Here is a 20,751-nt window from a genome sequence, read left to right as displayed (position 1 = left end):
AGGCACCAGGAATGTGCAGTTTTCCCAGCTGACATACTTAGAAATGACCAACATACTTTGCTAACATTCTGCCACCAGAGCCTCCCTTCCCTGCTCCCACCTCCCACAGCTCTGAACATTTTACTATCCTTATAATCATCACTGGTCCTGCCCAATTGTTAAAACTGTAATTCATCACCTGGGTCTTCCCTCTAGTCACTCTGAGTGACTTGGGCTAAATTTCAAATTTCAATACCAGGAATTAGAGGGTTTTAGAGAATATGGAACTTTGTGGGCTATCCTTGAAGCCCAATAATCATTCATCAGGTTATCCTATAAAAGATTATCTCAAAATTCAATTAACCTACAGATATTATTTTGGAAAATGACACAAATTCTCATTCCTTGCAGTTGTTTCCTGAAAAGTATTATATTTGGCAAAATTATAATTGGGATAAGAAAATTATAGGGGAATATTATACAACAACAATGGCTTTAAATACATGAATGAATTAATATTAAATACATAAATATTAAATGTTAAATATGTATTTGAAATCTCAAAGTAGATGAATATTCTAGAAAGCATCTACCTCCAAAACAAACCAATTTCATCACTGTAAGCTTTCATCATTAATAGGAGGAAACTTTTCTTTTCTCAGAGCTCATAAAACACTACTTCTGTGTCATGATGTTAGGCAATCCATTAAAAGTTCAGTCAATGGGCAGACAGTATCTCTTTTCAAGTTCTTCAAATTATTAGTTACAGGCTTTATGTTGTGGTATTAAATAATATAGGTCACCAAGTCCTCTTTGGAGGAAGAACTTGCTGCACAACTGTGGGGAATGTGGCTCTATCTCACCTTCAGGGCGATCTAAACTGGGAGTAGGTGCTTCCCCTGGTAGCCTGCCCTCAGGGACTAAGTCAAACAGGCAAAATCTGCTCCACAGTTCCTGGCCAGATTGGCTAAATCTTTGTCAGATCTGCATCATAGCTAGACTTCTTCCTCTGCCCACTCCTACTTTCTGTCCTATTCCTTTCACAGATTATATTTCTAATAAACATTTGGCACCCTGTCAAATGTTTATTAAACTGTGTCTGCTTCCAGAGAACAAAACCTGCAATGTGTCTTTTTCATTTGCATTTTTCTCTTGTTTCAGTTTACCACATCTTGCCTACTCCCAACTCCTACTTGTGGGTATACTTTTCAGGGGCTAGACTTCACTTTATATATCAAAAGGAAGAAGTATATTTACATTTCTCTCTGCATATCCTACAAGGTTCATAGAAGAGGAAATAATTATTGTTGAAATTTTCTTTACTCTATGAAGATTAAATGATTCATTGCCTATAAAATTACAATATAAAATAGCATACAAGCATGCATTAATTCAATGTTATTGGCCACTGAGTAACTGCTGCACACCACACACAGGTGGAAAAAGCAGTGAAAAAGCTTCTGCTTTAGAAGAATTTGCATTCTAGCAATTGAGACACAATAAACAGATCAGGAATTGATATATTGCAATGCAATGCCAAGGTCTGTTAAGTAAAGCAGGTGAGAGGATAGTGAATGACTGTAGAGTCAACTATTATTTTAAAGGCACAAATGTGGAAGAACTGCTGCAATCCACACACTGCTTGGTTTGCACGATCACACATTTAATAGATTTAGTTTCCTTAATAGTATCATTCTTGAACTAGTGAAGAATTCTTCATGTTGGATTTTACAAAAATGATATTTCTTCTGCATTGTGAGTCTACCTGCTGCATGAAATTCAAAATCTTAAAATTTATGTTACTAACCTATATAGCAATTCTGTCTTGAGGAAAGAGCAGCCTGAGCCATCATAAGATGGAGTCAGACACAGCTGTCTCAGGCAGATGGCTTTAGTGGGAAATATTATAAGCCTGACAGATTTTTTTAAAATATGAAAGGGTTTTCTGTCTCATTAGTACTTCATGGTTGACCATCCACAAACACCTGGTTTTCGGACTTCTTCTTGTGAAAATGTAACTATACATAGTTTTAACTCTTAAGAATATGTATTAAGTAATGTTTGTCCAAAGGATCGAATACTTACTATAAAGGCACATATAGAAGGAAAACTCATTCCCAAATAGCTTAAATAAGATGACAAATTGAAATCGGAACCAACAGGGACTTGGAATAGAGATAGAGGCAAATTAAATTACTTTGGTCTTTTCCAATACCCAAACTACTCTGCCCAAAGGGAATTCCAGGCCTTCAGAGGCATCTATTCTATCATCGTCAATAAACAAGTTAATACAAATGACAGGTTTTTTTCCCAAAAAATAACAGATAGCACATTTCTACTTTTTTCTCCTCATACTTTAGGAACATGTTACCATCATCTTCAACACATATATACATGAACACCAATACTATAATGTACTTGCTCGAGAAAGGAATCACCATATCTGCCCTGTCAAACTCTTGGAGTGTGGACCGTTTAAATCCAGGTACTATAATTTATTAGTTTTTTAATAGATTAAACTTGTCCAAAGGTCACAAATTTTAGTGTTTATACTGTAAGGAGATAACACCTATCTAATACCTTCCAAGATCAGTTAAGTTTAGTGTTTAAAGTAATTTTAAAACTACAAAATGATCTGTAAAAGTAGGTATTGCAAAGACTGGAGTTTATTTGTATTTAAATGTTAACAGTATTCTAACTTTTCAATTAATCAGTAAAGAAAACCTTCATTCTTTAAGAAGTATTTTTCAGTACCTTGTGTTTTACTTTATGATAAAAAGGTGGTTATCAGTGTTAGGAAGGAGTTTACAAATCTGATTTGCAAGAGGAAACATGGAGCAAAGATGTGATATTGGTTTTTGCCACATATACAGAAACTTTCTATGTGATAGATATTATTATACTTCTTTAAATAGAATAACTCTCTCAATCTTTAAAAACCTTAGAAATGGGTAATATTTTTATTTCATTTTATGGATGAAGAAGATGTGGCACAAGAAGCTTGGAAACTTGCCCAAGACTGGAATCCTCTTAGTTAAGTACTATCTCAAGACACATACTCAGCAAGTTAGCACAATGTTCTATTATGTCTCATGGTGGGCCACTAATACATACACATGCACAAATTCACATCATTAATATCTAATGGAATTAACAATACTAAGTAAACAATAAATAAACAGTTCATCTTGAGGTAGTGTGATCAAGGAAGTTTTCATGATATGAAACCAAAATTAGATCCAAACTTGTTTTAAAAATTTAAACAAATAATTAAAGGACAAATAGGAATATATAGTACATATGTTCATTGAGTGTGCACAGGTTTATACTTTATTGGAATATAAAATACATATAGAAAAATGCAAAAATCCCACATATACATTTGTAAGAGCTCAGACTCTTTTATAGACTGGATTTATTTCATGATTTTAAAAAGGAGCAAAAGCAATCTGTCTTAAAGCAATGTCTGACTACTCAGTCTAAATATCAGTATAAATACAATCTATTTTATTTCAAAATTACAACTTAAACATTTTACTATAATCAAGATTATTCAATTCTTGTCTATTTCTAACATTAAATAATTTGAAATAGAACAATTTATGTCTTTCCATAATACAACTTGCCCTCGGACAAATTAATTACTTTCAGTTTGCCTGAGAAGCACTGTGTTGATTTTCCATGGTATAGATGGAAGGCTCCCTCTCTCACCCCTCTGGATTTTTATATTTGCTAAAATTTTTAACATTTTATATGAAGGAAAACATTTCCAGAGCTACTTTTCAAAGGACACACAAAACAGTCTCTGAAAATGTTTCTTACTCATTTAAATTTCCAGCAAAATTCACATACTGATTGCTTGTTGGTCCTGTGTGCATCCAATGAAACTTACCAAGCGATAGGTCTGGGCCTTTAAAACATTGAGATCAATAAAGTTTTCTTCATTATCTGTCTCCTCTTCCTTAAGAAAACAAAAACATTTTTAAATTATAAAGAAATTATAATTAAAAAATTTATTTCCAACATTCATATACATAATATACTAAGCTATAACAAACTTAATATAAGGACTAAAAGTAAAGCGTATTTAAAAGTCTAATAAACATATGTATAAAATAGGGCACAATATTTTAACAGCTCAGATGTTCTTTGTCATTTTGATGGTGCCATTTAAATAGGATCTTTTCTGCAGTCACTGAAGAAAGAAAGAGAGGGAAAAAAAGGGGAAGGAAGGAACCTTTGCTGCAGAACTATGTTTTAAAGGCCCATAAACATAAAATCAGAGGAAAATAGTCCCAGTGGCAGATCAGAAACAGAGAGTGGAGGGAATTTATGGAAATTTTGAGCAACATAATTGAAATGAACAGAAATGAAAGGATGACAAGACACAGTTTCACTTGCTCCAGGGACCAATCACACTGATGCAAATATTTTACATTTCTTGAATGTGCAAGTTTAATAACATAACGGGTACCAGTAGTGTTTGGTTCATGGCCTTAATTCTATTTAAAAGAATGGTTCAGATGCATCCTAAGTTGAGGGTGGGTGTTTATGCACAGGAAGTGATCCTTTGAGAGGCAATTCTCTCTCTAATAAACAGTAAATATGGAGTCTGGGCAGGTCCTCCAAGCATACAGAACATGAGCTTCCCTTTTCTATCAAGGTCTTTGTGGTGACAACTGACATAATACATGAAACAAATATAATAAGATTATCCTAATCTTAGGGACATGTAATAAAGCCAACATAGCTGGGTCCTCACATCATATGATCTCATAAAAAAAAAACAGACTAACAAGTAAGTGTCAGTTGGTAAAATTCCACATGTAGAATTGTTCAAGTTTCAGTGGTAGATTTCAAAGACAATCCTTACCAAGACTTTGGAAACATGTAAGGCAGTGGTTCTCAAAATGTGGTTCCAAGACCAGCAACATCAGCACCACCTGGGAACTTGTGAGAATGCAAATTCTAAGGTTCTATTCAGATCTACTCAGAAACTTTGGGAGTGGGGCCATTAAAGTAAGTAAGATATGACAACATGAGAAACTTTGGAAAACTGGAATTACTTTAGTAAAATATGAAATAATGTAAATGTGGATCCAATATATTCAAGAAATATTTACTTTTCTTAGGGTGGGGAATAATGGGGTACTGAGGTGCAGACAAAAGTGATCTGTTTACAACTAAAGTCTGAAGCATATATGCACACTTTTGAAAAACACTTTAGTCTGTTCTGTGTTCGCACTACTCAATAACCAGAGTAAATTATTAAAATGACAATGACTCAATGCACATGTGAGAAGAAACAAATTTATGATGCTTTTATAATAACATAATCAGACTGTTGACATAAGTGATCAATAAATTACTCATTGAACTATACTGGATTAAACACTAACAAACAAAAAGCTTCAGTAGTAGGTACTAGAATGAGTCAGCATCCAACCTATGGAGCTGTTTCTCTCATAACCAGGATTCCTGGGACCAGGAATCAGAGGGTAGAAATGAGTCTGGCACCATTTGTATTACACCTAGTAGCCCACTAGCAAAATTTTTTGCTTCCTGTTCCCGTAATCTTGTTTTCTGCTGGCCTAGACATCTTAGTTCCAAATGGAAGAATGTTTTCACTAGGAGATATAACGATGATTCCATTGAATTAAAAGTTAAGACTGCTATCTAACTACTTGGGCTCCTCACATTTCCAAATCAACAAGCAAAGAGGGGAATTACTGTGCTGCTGGCATGATTGATCCTGACTACCAAGAAGAAATTGGATTTTTACTCCACAATGGAAATAAGAAAGATTATGGTTAAAATACATCCAAATATCCTTTAGATTGTCTCTGATTATTATTATGCCTGTGATTAAAGTCAATTGGAAACTATAACCCAATCCAGGAAGGATTAATTGCCCAGACTCTTCAGGATTGAAAGTTTGGGTCACCCTGAGCTACTGGGATTATGGGTGGGTACCACCATGCCCAGAAAATATTGTTATTTTTACATGATAATATTAAAGTTAAAAGATATCAAGAAGAGAAAAATATCACTAGAGAACTTTACCTCCTTTTGGAGAAAGAGTTAGGTGCAATATCTGTTGAATGCAGAATCATTTTGTTAGGTGGAATTATGACCTTGCTATTTTCCCTATTTGGAGTGTAAATGATTTAATGAGACATGTATGGGTGCCAAGCTGAAAGAGGTGGACTTGTAATGGTTAAGTTCATGTGTGAATTTGATTAAGCACAGAATGCCCAGATATTTGATTTAACATATTGAGGGTATGTCTGTGAGGATATTCCTAGATGAATAACTATGTGAGTCAGAAGAAGGAGCAGTTAGATTGTTCTTCCCAATGTTGGTGGGCCTCAGTCAATCCATGAAGATCTGAACAGAATAAAAAGGGCAGAATTTACTTTTTTCTGCCTGTTTTCGAACCAAGACATCACTCTTCCTTGTCCGAACCAAGACATCATTCTTCCTTGTCCCCAGACTCAGAATGAAACTTATATTCTCAGCATGGCTCTCCTGATTCTTCATATTCACACTAGAACTACACCACCAACTCTCCTGGGTCAACAGCTTATCAAATGCAGTCCTTGGGACTTCTCAACCTCCATAACTACATATGCTAATTCCTTATAGTAACTTTATCCATATATAAAGGTGTGCATGTGTGTGTATATATTTATGTATCCCAATTTGGGGCTTATGTTTCTCTAAAGAACTCAGACTAAGCTACTGATTATGTAAGATTATTCAAGCTACTAAATATTACTAAGAGAATATTTAAAAGAAATTCAAATATAAATAGGCTTAGAAAATGTGTTAAAAAACAAATTAGAATTCCAATTTCAAAAATTCAGAAGTCACAACTATTTCCTATCATTTATTTGCCTAATTTGCACCTTCTTAATTCTCTTACTGCCAATTATACTAAGGATATGATAGAACAAGTGAGAATATTCTGTCATGACCAATACTTTTTTTCCCTCACAATTACCAATGTGTCCTATCTTGATTTGGTCAGTTTAAAACTGAAAGTTTCTAGTTTCTACAGAACTTTGCCAGAAATGTTCTTCACATCCTTAAGCCACACTACAAATTCAAGCAACAGGATCAATATGCCACCAACATAAGGCTTTCTGGGACTAAACCAGCTTTCCTTAGCAAGGAAGGCAGGGAAAGTAAGAGAGCTTCTTAGAATAATATGATGACAATAAGGAAGAAAGGAAAGAAAGAGATATGACACAGGGAACAAATAGCATTAGGGGAAATCTCTCTGAGGGAGGCCTTCAGTTTCATCTTATGATAGTAAAAGTCTACCTCTAATTGGGAAGAAATGTATTAAAAAGCTGCTTTCTAGTTTGTTTCTCTAAATGTACAGACTCTATAATGCTGCTTTGAACTTTATAGGATTCCTAATAAAAAATTAGATACAATTTTAAAAATTTACACAACAATATGGTGTCAGATTTTATTTAGTAAAAATCTACTATATGCCAGGCCCTGCTCAATAAGCTAGAGAAACAACTAGCAAAATTAGACATGGTTTCTGCCTGCAGAGATTTTTCTTTCCCTTGATGAGTAGGAAATTTTTTTCTGCCCTTGAGTTACATGTCTTTGAAGTTAATGCTGGGGTACTAGGCCTAGGTATTTTTTAATAAACTTATTAATAACCATTAAGTATTTATTAAGAAGATAAGATGATGGGGGGGGTGGCCGGGGTTGTGGTTCAGTGGTAGAGCTCTTGCCTAGCATGTGTGAGGCACTAGGTTCAATTCTCCAGCACTGCATATAAATAAATAAAATAAAGGTCCATCAACAACTAAAAAATATATATTAAAAATCTGCTTTTAAAAAAGACAAGAGAGGGCTGGGGATGTGGCTCAAGCGGTAACGCGCTCGCCTGGCATGTGCGGGGCACTGGGTTCGATCCTCAGCACCACATACAAATAAAATAAAGATGTTGTGTCCACCAAAAACTGAAAAATAAATATTAAAAAATTCTCTCTCTCTCTCTCTCTCTCTCTCTCTTAAAAAAAAAAAAGACAAGAGAAATACCTGAGTAGAATAAATGAGGTGAAAAATTGGGAATATGTGAGGAATTAATTTCTGAGCCCTGAATGAAAAGATCTATTACACAGGGAATAAAGTCTAAACCTAAATGACCCAAACAATCTGGACTTGATCTCTGCCTAGTTAATCTTAAATCACCAGCCCTCTCACTCAGAAATTCTGGCCCAGTGGTTTCTCTTGGCTCCTTGATCACACAAAGCTCCTAGCTGCTTAGAGCTTTCGCACATTTCCTACCACCTGGTCCTCACCCACTACATAACTTGTGCTCAATGAATACATGCAGAGTGAGCAAATATATGCTTTGCTTTGACTTTTTATTACGTTAAAAAATATTTTTCAAGCTGACTAGTTTTACAATGATCTTTTTTCCTTCTATAAGTAGCAGTCATCTACTTTATATATGATTAAAAATATTTATTTGCACTTCTGATAAAATGCATGCTAAATGTTTTGAAAGCACAAAGAATTGTCAAAAATAATCACCTATAACCCTTCTATCCATTTACAACAAATGTTAACATATTGATATTATTTATTTTCTTTAGTTATTTTACATAGCTGAAGTCATGATAACATAGAATTTAGAATTTTTTCCTCAGTTAATTTTATAACAGTGTAAATTAGTATCCTCATGTCACTCATGTTTCTTCAAAACTAACTTTTAATAGATACATAGTATTATAATTGGATATTAAGTACTAAGGATATGATTACAAAAAGCTGGTAAGAATATTCTAATTTAGTGGTTATTTTTTAGCATTTAATATTAAAATAATTCCATGACTAACAACTTTGTAGCAGATAATAACCTATTTAAACTGAAATACAGAATACATTATCTACTAATTTAAAAAAATACCTAAAAACTTTAATTGGTTTATAACAGCAACATATTACATAAATTTTGTTTTTCACATTTCAGCATAATTTCTAAAACATTAGGATTAAGTTCATTTCTAGTTCTGAGCATTACCTTACAAAAAAGCTCTTTTATATCTATCATCTTACTATTGTAGAGAATTCATCATTTAACCTCACACCAGGAATCGGATGTTAAGCATGGAAAAAGGTAAAGATGCTGCCAAATAATTTAAATAATGTTGGTTATATTAAGTATTAAAAAAAAAATTCCTGGGGGCTGGGATTGTAGCTCTTTGGTAGAGCGTTTGCCTTGCATGTGTGAGGCACTGGTGATATTATTTCCAACTACAACTAAAAAATATTAAAAAAAATTAAAACGTTCCTTCCTGGGCTAGGCACATTGGCACACACCTATAATCCTAGCAATTCAGGAGGCTGGGGCAAAAGGATCAAGGACAGTCTCAGCAACTCAACTTCGTGAGTCACTGTCTCAAAATAAAAATTTAAAAAGGCTCTGGCTGTCACTCAGCAGTGGAGCAACTAGGGTTTTAGTACCAACAACAAAAAGATAACTCTGTAGGGTAGAATTCATTTGAATTTTAAAAAAATATTTTTTTTGGAAATGAATGTTGTTCCTATGAAGTAGAATAATTTATTTATTACCCTCAGTTCTATTCTTCTATTGTAAATCCTTTGATAGTCATGGTCTATTCAATATCATGAATGATTGTTCACAAAATATTTACTCATATAACTAGTGGTATGTACTTTTTAAAGTTTAAGAAACTCTGCTAAAATTCACTAGAGAATATGAACACTAAATTAAAGGTCCAAACAACTGATATTTGGTACTGTATTTAGAAGATTTTTTTTTCTCTGGAAACAAAATACATTCCAGAAAATGGAAGTCTGGAGGAATTAAGGAAAGGAACCCAAAGGTGAAAAGTAAACACAAAGTTCAGCAACACACATACCACAAATTCTTCATCCACTTTATTCAATGTTAATTCTGCATCATCTTCTGGAACAGTTTCTTCTTCTAATTCTTCCACAGGGTATGATGGCCTAAAATAATAAGGCTTAATATGAGAATTAAAAAATTTTTTTTTAGTAAGACAAAAAATATAAGACAAATATTAAGGATTCCCTCCACCTCAGATCTTGTCCTCTGTGACTGCTTCCATAATTACTGTTAAATGTTTCCTGTATTCCTCCTAAAACTTTCTGTGTGAAAAATAAAAATGTGTACTCCAACTTTAAGGAAAACATTTACAAAAATTATGATATTAGACATAGTGTTATCCAATCTACATTCCTTACTTATCAACATACACATTTAGTTACACACATATCTCTTATTTTTATACACTTGCACTATATTCCACTGAATAGCAATACTACAAATTGGCAGTCAATGTCTTAATAATGAGGTTGTTTCTAGTTTCTAACTAAACACTATTGTAAAAATCATCTTTATATGTTTATCATAATGTATGCTATTTTATAATAAATTTGTATAAGTGGAATTGCTATATTAACAATTTTATACATGTTATTATTTTGCTGGATTTAGCCAAACTTGACTTCCAAAATGTTACCCTAATTTATACTTTGAACAACAGTGAAGGATACTATCTCTCTTTCCATATTCACCATTATAATATAAATATCTAATTTTTAATCTTTAAATCTTCAAAAGAATCCTTATTATCAACCAAGTGAAAAAAATCTCATTTTTTTAAAAAAAAATTGCATTTCTTTGGCATGAAAGTGGTAGAACATCTTTTCTTATTTTAATTGGTTATTCATATTTCTTTCTTAGTGAAGTGCTTACTTGTGCTCTTTGTCGTTTGGCCTTTGAAAATTAAGAACACCAATGTTTTTCCTAACTTGTGTTAGAAATATCTTCTTAGTTTATTACTTGTCATCTTGGCTACTCAAGACTGTTACAGTTCTGACTAGAAAGATCTGGCAATCTTTCCTTGCATAAATTCTAGATTTAACATCATTCATACAAGACTTTCCCTAACATGATATCTACTATGTCCCTCTGGTCTTTTAGTATTTCTGTAGTTTTATTTTTCACTTTTATATCTTTGATCAATTGGCAGTTTGTTTTATGTGGGTGATGAGCTTTATTCTTATATCCAATGTCTAATTAATGGCCCTAACACTAAACACTGAACAATCATTTCAATATTAAAAACAACCAAAAATGTTTTTGGGTTTATTTATGGCAACTTATCATGATGTCAACTTATTAACATGTCTATATCTTGGACATGCTAACAGAATTAAAAAATATAAGGAAAGAAAGTACTGTGAACCAAATCAGTCTTCTTAAAGGATGAATATTTCATTATTAGAATTAGGTAATATCTCAAAAGCAATGAATGCTCTAGAATTTGTTTTGACATATTTAGACATAAAATAAACATCTATAAATATGTGACTTCTATGTAATATTCGTAGTACATAGCTGATATATTCTCTAATGTTTATTACTTTTCACAATTTCTCCCCTTTATATTCCCCTTGTATATACTTGTATGAAGTCCCTACAAATTAGTTGAGGCACAATGCCCAGGCCAAGAATAAGATGTACCTAGAAATAAAGTAAGTGCAAAATCAAATAGTTAAATAGTGGTTGAGATACTAAAGCTTCTGGTGAAGTTCAAATACATTGGACTATATATTGGCAACTTTAAAAACATGCCTAACAAAGCAGCACATCACATAACTTACCTTTTCTACAAATCTAATAAAATAGTATTATGAATATATTGCACTATGTAGAAATGTTCACGTTGAAGTAAATGAAATTTCCATATTTCAGTTTAAAGATTGGTTATTTCGTAGGATTAAACCTGATGATAACCTAAATCAAAGGATTTTTTTAAAAATACTTACTAAGAAGTAGATTATATACATGAAAGACTATAATATAGATTAAAATGTTAACAGGAAATAACATATACCTCTTTCTACAGAAGTTAATTTTAATTCAGAAACCACTTCTTGCTCATGTTTTGCTTACTTAAGAGACAACCACATTCTAAATTATCAAAAATCCTAATTTTGAAAAGATGAAATGTATATATTTTTGAATTATACATTGACAGTTTCTAGTTTTATTTCTTTTGAAAAGATGAAATGTATATATTTTCGAATTATACATTGACAGTTTCTAGTTTTATTTCTTCTTCATTAATTGGGCATCTTTGGTATACCAACGACTAGGCTAACTGCCACAGAGTACATATGAAGATTGCAGGATTTCTAGGAAAGCCAGACCTATAAATAAATGATTTTTTTATTTGTTTGTTTACTTTTGTAGTGCTTACCAACTGCTCTACTAGTGAGCTACATCCCAGTTTCCCCAATCTATTATTTTAATACCACAGGATAAATCCAAAATCATCATAGAAATATTAAAAAGAAATGCACTTTCAGGTTATAGAAAAAACTATGAATGATGTCTAGGAGAGTATCTTGTGGCTTCTTCATTTCTTTAGTATACTGGCCCAGCCATTAAGCAAAGGTGGAAAATCCCAGTTAAGGAATTAATTCCCATTTTTTCCTTAAATCTGTAGCTATTAGTTACCTCTATGTATGTACTATGCATGTGTATACAAATAAAACATGCATTTAAAATTCCTAAATTAACAAATATATACAATTAAACCTTTAATAATTACATATTTGTAGGGAGGTGCACAATAATATTAATGTTACTTTAGAAATGGTTTGAAGATAGGCATTCCAATTTTTCTATACTGACTTTCCTTAATCACTTGTGGCATTTTCAGTTTAAAACAGTCAATTCTTATCAGTTCAATTAAACAGCTGTGTACCTTCAGAGGAAATGCTAAGCACATAAAATTACTACTGTCAGGATGAGTAATAGTTACCTTTTCCAGGTGAAACCAATATACTTTAATGCCTCTTCAGCTAAACAATCAAGAACATAGCACACATGTTCTCCATAACCTGACTTTAATTTTGAAGGAGGAAAATCTGCAGTTCTTCCCTGAAAAACAAAAGATAACAGGCTAGTATTTGTTAGTTTTTTTCTAAATGTTGCAATATTTTAAGCACAAAACTGCTGAATACATTTATCACTTTTTTATTTCTCTGATTTAAAATAACTTATTACATTGCTTCTTAGAAATCTATCCAACAACAACAACAAAACTAAAATAAAAACTTTATTGTTAAAAGTATCAAATTAAAAGGCAATTATATTGCAATAGCATAACAAATCATTGATCTTGTTGGGTTAAAAAAAAATCAGCAAAACTACTAGCCTGGTAACAGTTTAAACAACTATGTGAAGGACAGAATGACTCAATTGTCAAAAATTGGTAATATGTATGCCAAAAATGTCTTACTAGTTGTCTCTAGGAAAAGTCATAAATTAAGAGTATAACTGATATTGTAGGCTATTAAATCAAAGTTCCCTCTCAAAATACATAGTGTTTCAACTATGTAGTTCTTTTTTTTTAATCATTCTTTTAAAGGAAGAACTAACCACTCATAAATTTACCAAGAAAAATTTTACTTTGTACTATAAAGATTATATGCTAAATATTTTCAGAAGTGGCATTAATATTCTAATATCATTCTGAGAAGGTTTTACACAAAAAGAAATGTAGAGATAATTACTATACACTATATGTATGTATAGTATATATAGTTATTATATATATTATATATACATATATTTTTTTCCTCCCATAAAGGAGACATTCAAAAGGCTAGCATTTATTATTGAATAACCAATATTAAAATTAATAACTTGAGTCTATTCAGACAGAACAGGGTGTTTATACTTACAAAGGACCGAAGCTCAGATAATATGTTAGATATTGTTGCATTAGGGTCATCGTATTCCTGAGGCTGCTCAAAGGGGCGTCCTGCTTTGTTAATTAGCCAAGCAGCAAGAGTGCAAAACATGTAGAACTGTTCACCAGGGTTGGTAGGCAGAGCAAAATAGTGTCTGTTTCAAAATAAGGGAGGAGGGGAAAATTCGAAATAATGCAAGTAAGTCTATAATAACTAATGGGGATAAGTCCCAAATTGCCAAAGAAAGCCCCGATAGCCTTCAAATTGAGACACTGTTAATTCATTCTTACATTTCCAGTAATGCACAGCACTCACATTAAAGTCCCGAACCAGCAGAATTAGGTCATTTGCTACTCTGCATAAAATACTAGATGAAAGACTTTATATGCAGGGTATGTAGTGCATGTCAGAAAACAAAGTATGTAAAACTTTTGCCAAAAGTTTAATAATAAGTGAGTACCCTCTGAAAATGATAATTTGAAATCATAAGAATATGTTTTTAAAAGACCTTAAACATTATTCACTGTGCATTTTTACTGTTTCTAACCTATCAGGTATGTTAAATAGTTGTTTTTATTTTAACTGTATATTCAAATCAACTGAGGCGCCAATAAAAATACTGCTACTTGACCAATCATTGCTAATTTCCTCATCAAATTATCGAATCATAATTTATGAGAGTGGAGTACCAGCATGGGTATATTTCAAAAGCTTCCTAGAGGTTCTAGGATGCAGACAGGATTAAGAAGCCTTTATCACATCACCAGTCTAGCAAACAATTGTTCACTTTGACTTTTGCTAAATCCTCTACTCTAGTAGAAAAAGTTTTATGGGGATTAGAATGATCTATATGAAAAAAATGAGAGAAATAAAACGTGTTAGCAACAATACTCATATCAGTTTGGTCAAAAATCTTATTTTGTTTTTTTTTTCATATAGCTATCATAATTATAGTCAATGTATTTACAGTTATTATAAACTTTGTCTTAAGAATCAGTGGTCAACAATCTTTCATGTTTCCCATACTTTCTCCTTCAGAATAAGTGTAAGTTATTTGGGAGATAACAGAAATATGGAAAGAAAAAATAAACCATGGAAGTCCTTCAGATATATACTCAAAACCCTTTCAAAGCATCTACCCACCACCAACTCATCTTTTCTTTATCAACTAGTATTCTTCAGGTCTGAGGAATGGATATTGATAGATATTGCAGACCAAAGACAGTAGTTTCTCAAACATTACTATGCATCAAAATCATATAGAAGGCTTACTAAAACACAGACTGCTTGCCCCACCCCTAGAATTTCTGAAAAAAACAGACATAGTAAAAGGCCAGAGGAATTTCATTTCTAAATTTCCAGGGGATGCTGAAACTGCTGGTCTGGGTGATCATACTTTTGAGAACTCCTGGACTAGTATATCTCCACATAAATCCAAGGTACAAAGTATCCTGCTGAACTCATAAGGAAATATTAGAGAGATGATATCAACAGAATCTTAGTTCGACATTTGAAAAAATAATATATTTTTATTAACCTAGAAAATGTTGGTTGTCTATATTTTCAGGACAAATCATTTTAAGTAATAATCCCTAACCTACTTCTTCTATCATGGATCAAGCTGAACTACTTTTTCCTCTTACCCTTTTCCTATTACGGACTAATTTAGCAACATGGACAGTTTACATAAAGCCTACATATCTTTCAAGTTAATGGAAGAGAAGAATGAAATCAGAATTGTCAAGAAAAATTATTTTAGCCCATCTGCACATGAAGTACTAGATTCTTAATTGTCTCTTACAGAATAAAATAAATGTAAGTATTAAAGTGAAGGAAAAGCAATAAAACTTAATTATCTGGCTATCATTTGGCTAATGACTAGAGGAGAAAATGCTAGCTGTCCATTACCCTCAGCAACTAATGACATTGCCTTCAGAATATTATGAACTTTTTGCACAGCAAGCACAGAACTTTAAGTTCCATGATGAGAGAACAATTGCTATAGTTGTCATTTCTTTTCCATTTCTCAATTTCTAAGAGAACTGTTATTGCAAAAGCAGAAGTCTTTTAAACCATAGCAATTGTCAACAAGTTTACTACAAAGTGCTCCCCAGCAAGGTCCTTAGATCCCAGGGTTGCCAATTGTACATATAAGGTCTAGTAATGGGAAACAAAAAGTAGAAATTATGTAACTGATAACAGAATTCATCTCCAGAAATGAGATTGTGGGTTGTGTATTTTTCTACACATTTTCATTGTGTTCTTCTGTGCTTTCTACAGTAAGTATTTTTCATAACTTTATAACAGTTTGTGTTTTGTAGAGATGCGTCTGTGTTTAAAGGAATGGGCAGGTTGTCTCCCAGTCCTCTGCCGTTCCACAACTTGTTTACTTTCTCTACTAAATTACGAAGTCTGAGCTCGGTGACGCTGAGAGCTCCAGGGCTCCCTGGCTGAGTTTCGGGTGAAGGGCCCTTCCCTGGCTAGGAAGATGGAGGCATGATCTGCTAATCCGTGGGCGGCATTCCCAGCAAGCCCGAGGAAGGCATCTCCCCAGGGCACAGCCAACTCAGGACGAGGGCACCCACCTGGACGGGGGCTTTAGGTTGCTCTTCCGGAGGAGTTCCTCCTCGTAGCGGAGCAGCTTCAGCTTCTCCACCAAGTCCTCCATCACCACGAACATGTGGTAGGCCGCTCCGGGCCCGCGCTCTACCGCCACCTCCCCAGCCCCGTCGCCGCGAGACCTAGACACCCCATCGTCCAAACCCGATGGCGTGACCACTGCTGCAGCGGCAGCCATTGCAGAGCGGACAGAAAATGCCCAGCGAGGGCTCTGGCCCACAGATCTCTGCGGCCTATGCCGCCTGCGCTGCAGCAGTCGGGACCGCCGCGAACCGTTACCAGGCGACAGCCGGGTAACCGGTCACCCGGGCAACTAGACCCCGCCTCCTTTCCGCCCTCCGGGTTCCTTATAAGTGTTCTCCAATCAGGGCGCGCTTCCTGAGTGACGTTATCTTGCACCCACCCCCTGATGGGAGGAGGTCCCGCCCTTGTGGAGGCGTGGCGTCCTGCTCCCCCTACCTCCGTGAACAGTGGCGACTGGAGGTTCTGTGTCAGCTTTGTTGTACTGGGGATGGCGTGAGGCTTACTGGACCTGGTGGTTGTGGGCAGCCGAACAGGAATCTGGGTCACCTGAGAGCAGTTAAAAAGATTAAGCGGAGCTGTAGGCGCACAGTATTGCTACGCTAGCCCACTGATTCCTTTTTTTTTTTTTTAAATTTTCTCAAAATTGGAAGTTTTAGTACTTGTTTGATAGTCGATATCCTAGTTTCACTTTACATCAGGAACTTTACAACGAGTGTTCGGTGGTTGTTTTTCTTAAACGTTCGTCAGGTAGTGCTGTATTTAACAATATAGTATAAAGCTTGAAGTATTACAGTGCCCCGCTATTACTTCAGTGCTAGGAAAGTGTTCGGTAGGAAGAAGACAGGATGAGGCATGGGGAAAAGGTTTGTTCTGCTTCAGAAACGTTAATGCTAAACGTGCATCTTGATGCTTAATTTGTTTCAAGCTCATGGCAGGCCGTATACATATTTTGGTACTTTCTTAAATCCAACAAAATAGAGACTATTTTGAAAGATATTTCTTTGTGTTATAACTCAAAGTGTGGCTAAAGACAGGATTTTACTACTGTATTCTGCAGCTGTTGACCTAGAAAATGCAAGAAAGGGACATAATAGATCACAGATGGAACCAGCTTTACTGTTATCTAAAAACTTTGGTTTCAAGAAATTTTCCTAACAGCTACATAAAAAGTACGGTAAGTGGTAGATGCTGTTTTCTGGAAGAAAATAACTTAAGACAAGAGGTTGCACGTGTATTTGTGTTTATAATGTGATTTTTAAGAGTTCTCTAATCTCTTATATTTGCTACTAAAGGATATAGAAGCACCACACTTTTGGACGTGACTGAAATTTGAAATATAGCTAATATATTTGTGTTTTTGTTAGAAAATGAAAAGAGCACTCTTAATCAGTCTGGAACTGATGTATTTCTGATACAAATAAAGATATCAAAGTGAGAAAAGGCAAATACTAGTTTCTATCCATCAAATAAAGGACATAGAATTACTAATTTATGTAGAAAATAACCTAAAATGGGAAACTCACTGAGAATTGCTGCTAAAATAAATAACATTGTTTGCCACCACAAGTCATTGACCAGTTGCTTTTAGCAAAGATTCGTGGGAAAATTTTGACTCTACCTCTCTGCTAAGCTCTTTCCTATTCTAAGCCTTAGAATAGTGATTCTTCCACGTACATCTGTATACCCCAACCACCACTGTGGAGATTAAGGGTATTGTGATACAGCTGCCTATGTACAAAATACATGTACAGCTTTTTAGGATTAAAAAAAAAAGTTTCCATTTATGTTTTGGGGTACTTGATTAACCAACAAGCAACCTGGGACTTTTAAAATGACTCTTAAAAGGCTCTCAGACTTTAGAGATGAATTGTTATACATAGAGAGGTAGATGTGACATTTTCAGAAAGTTACATAACAGTAGTGAAAGAAAAAAAAAAACATTGCTTTTTGGCTGACAAGAAACCCTCCAACAATGTGAATATTTTGATTGGGAGGAAATAAAACCTCTCCTAGAACCTAGCCATTTATTTCCCATGTACACAACTGACTCATGCTAGCTTGGAAGCATGTAAAGAATTATTTTTCCCCTTTAAGTGTGAAGAATAAAAGATTACAAAGCAACCCTAGTAACTTTGGCACAAAGAGAATGAAAGAAAAGAAAAGCCAACTGTTCAACACTGCATGTTTTCCCACAGGGGGAAAAAATGGGAAAGAACACTGAAATGTCATTCATTTTTGTAAGGTGTAGGCATAGTTTTTGCTGATTCCTTATTTAACCATAATAGTTGTTAACACATCAAAAGGTTTTTTCCTTAGTGGAAGTAGTTTCCTTCATGTGTGAGAATGCACACAAATTCTCTTCTCAGTCACTTGTAAGCTTTGGAGTACTCTTGCCACAGTGTTTTTTGCCCAGCTAGCTCATTGGTTGACTAAGAAGTTAGAGCTTGAAGAGAATGGAATTTAAGTTTATCCCTGGAAATACTGTATTGCCACTATTTATAGCTGAGCTTCAGACTTTACCTAACATGCACTATTGTCTGGGTTTGATCCCCAGGACCACAGAAACAAAACATCATCTAAGAATGGTATATTTGTAGGGAAGTGACAGGACAAAGGAAAAGGAGTAAAAGTTGCTAAGGATGATAAATTGTGGGAAAATAAATTGGAAAAGTAATTTGAATAGGTTTGTTTGCACAAACCCAATTCAGCATCAACTCCCAGTGTCTAGTGGAAAAAAAAAATGTTATTCTGTTCCTGGTACAGGAAGGCATCTTTCTCCTGGGAAATTTTATGACCAGCTTTTAGGGAGGTCTCAGAGTCCTTTCTACATCTGCTATTTCTTAAGTGCCATCAGCTCAAAACAATCAATATGCCACAGCAGTATATTCTGTGACATGTTCTAAATTCCTCAATCTAATAAATTTCTACCAAAATTCTAGAAAGAAAAGAAAATCATTTAATGTGAGACATTAAAGGGATGCCTTTTGAAGCAAGCTGATGCGAAAGCTCATGTGAAAACATCAGCTTTTCACAACTATACCAGAAATCAGAACCATGTACTGAGACACATAACAGGAAGAAGTATTGCAGAAAAAGAAACGATTGCAGGTAGAACAATTTAGTAAAAAATCCAAGGGAATCAGAGAAGCTGTTAAGACATCTCAGCAGGTTTACCATATATCATAATTAAGCTAAAGTTAGTGGAGACAGAAAAAGAATTATAAACTCAGTAAAAAATAATATATAGTCCCCAGAAATAAATCTGTCATCTATGTGGAGAAATTGTAACTTTACTGAAAGTTATGGAAAAATCCAAATAGAAATATAATTTTTGAATGAGAAAATCATTATCTTTTCTCAATTGATAAATAGTGTAGTTTTGGCAAAATTCCAAGAGGGCTGATCATAAAATTCATAAATAACGTAAATTTTAAAGAAATATGAGAAAGGAATCATGAATTCCTGAGAAAGTAATGATATCACAGGAAATAGCCTGGAAACAGATGAGAATTTATATGGAGACTCAATATATAATTAGGTATTACAAATTAGTGGAGAAAGATGAACAATTCATAAAATGTTAATTGAAGCTATGGGGTATCCATATGGAAATAAAATTACATTTCTGATTCCTATCACATAAATTCCAGATGGATTAAAGACATAACTGTGAAATATTTATAATATATTTGGAAGAAAACAAAATAGAATCTTTAACCTCAGTGCAGAGAAGGATTTCTTAAGGAAAATAAATTTGAAAAGAGAAACTCATCAAAATTTAGGAACCAAGGTAATGGAACTAGTCATCCCACTCCTTGGTATTTATCCAAAGGAACTAAATTCAGAACACTATAGCAATACAACCACTTCAATGTTTATAGCAATGCAATTCACAATAACCAAACTATGGAATCGGCCCAGATGCCTGTCAATAGATGAATGGATTAATAAAATGTGGTATATATACACAATGGAATTTTACTCAGCCATAAAGAAGAATGATATTATGGCATATGCAAGTAAATGTATGGAACTTGAAAATATCATGCTAACTTTCAGTCTTGTGTATACATAGAAAGCACCAATAAAAAATGAGTCAATGGAAGAGCAAGAGGTAGAGGAGGAAGAATAGAGGGAGAACAGAGTGGGGGAACTGATGGGGGTGGGGATAATAGGGACTGAAATGGAGTAAATCAAATTCCATGCTTGTATGATTTTGTCCAAATGAACCCAATTACTGTGTATAACTATAATGCTCTAATAAAAACATTTAAAAGATTTTAGGAGTCTAGGTACAAAATAGGACTATATAATAAATAAGCAATGAGAAAAAGATATTTGTGA

General features: G+C 33.9%; 1 protein-coding gene across 1 annotated transcript in view; it reads right to left on the bottom strand.

Annotated features, from left to right (window-relative positions):
* Ift57 (intraflagellar transport 57) overlaps positions 1-16,685 on the bottom strand; it is a 52,634-nt gene extending 35,949 nt beyond the window's left edge. Inside the window, exons 1-5 of the mRNA XM_005335577.4 lie at positions 16,350-16,685; positions 13,756-13,918; positions 12,831-12,949; positions 9,894-9,984; positions 3,872-3,940 (exon numbers count right to left, since the gene is read on the bottom strand). Coding sequence (XP_005335634.1) covers positions 3,872-3,940; positions 9,894-9,984; positions 12,831-12,949; positions 13,756-13,918; positions 16,350-16,561 — 654 coding nt within the window. The 5' untranslated portion in view covers positions 16,562-16,685. The remainder of the gene's footprint in view (positions 1-3,871; positions 3,941-9,893; positions 9,985-12,830; positions 12,950-13,755; positions 13,919-16,349) is intronic.
* Between the last annotated feature and the right edge of the window lie 4,066 nt (positions 16,686-20,751).

Source organism: Ictidomys tridecemlineatus, chromosome 3 (assembly GCF_052094955.1).
Source record: "Ictidomys tridecemlineatus isolate mIctTri1 chromosome 3, mIctTri1.hap1, whole genome shotgun sequence".
Lineage (NCBI taxonomy): Eukaryota > Metazoa > Chordata > Mammalia > Rodentia > Sciuridae > Ictidomys > Ictidomys tridecemlineatus.
The sequence above is the reverse complement of the archived record's forward strand: the minus strand, read 5'-3'. Positions and strand labels throughout refer to the sequence as shown.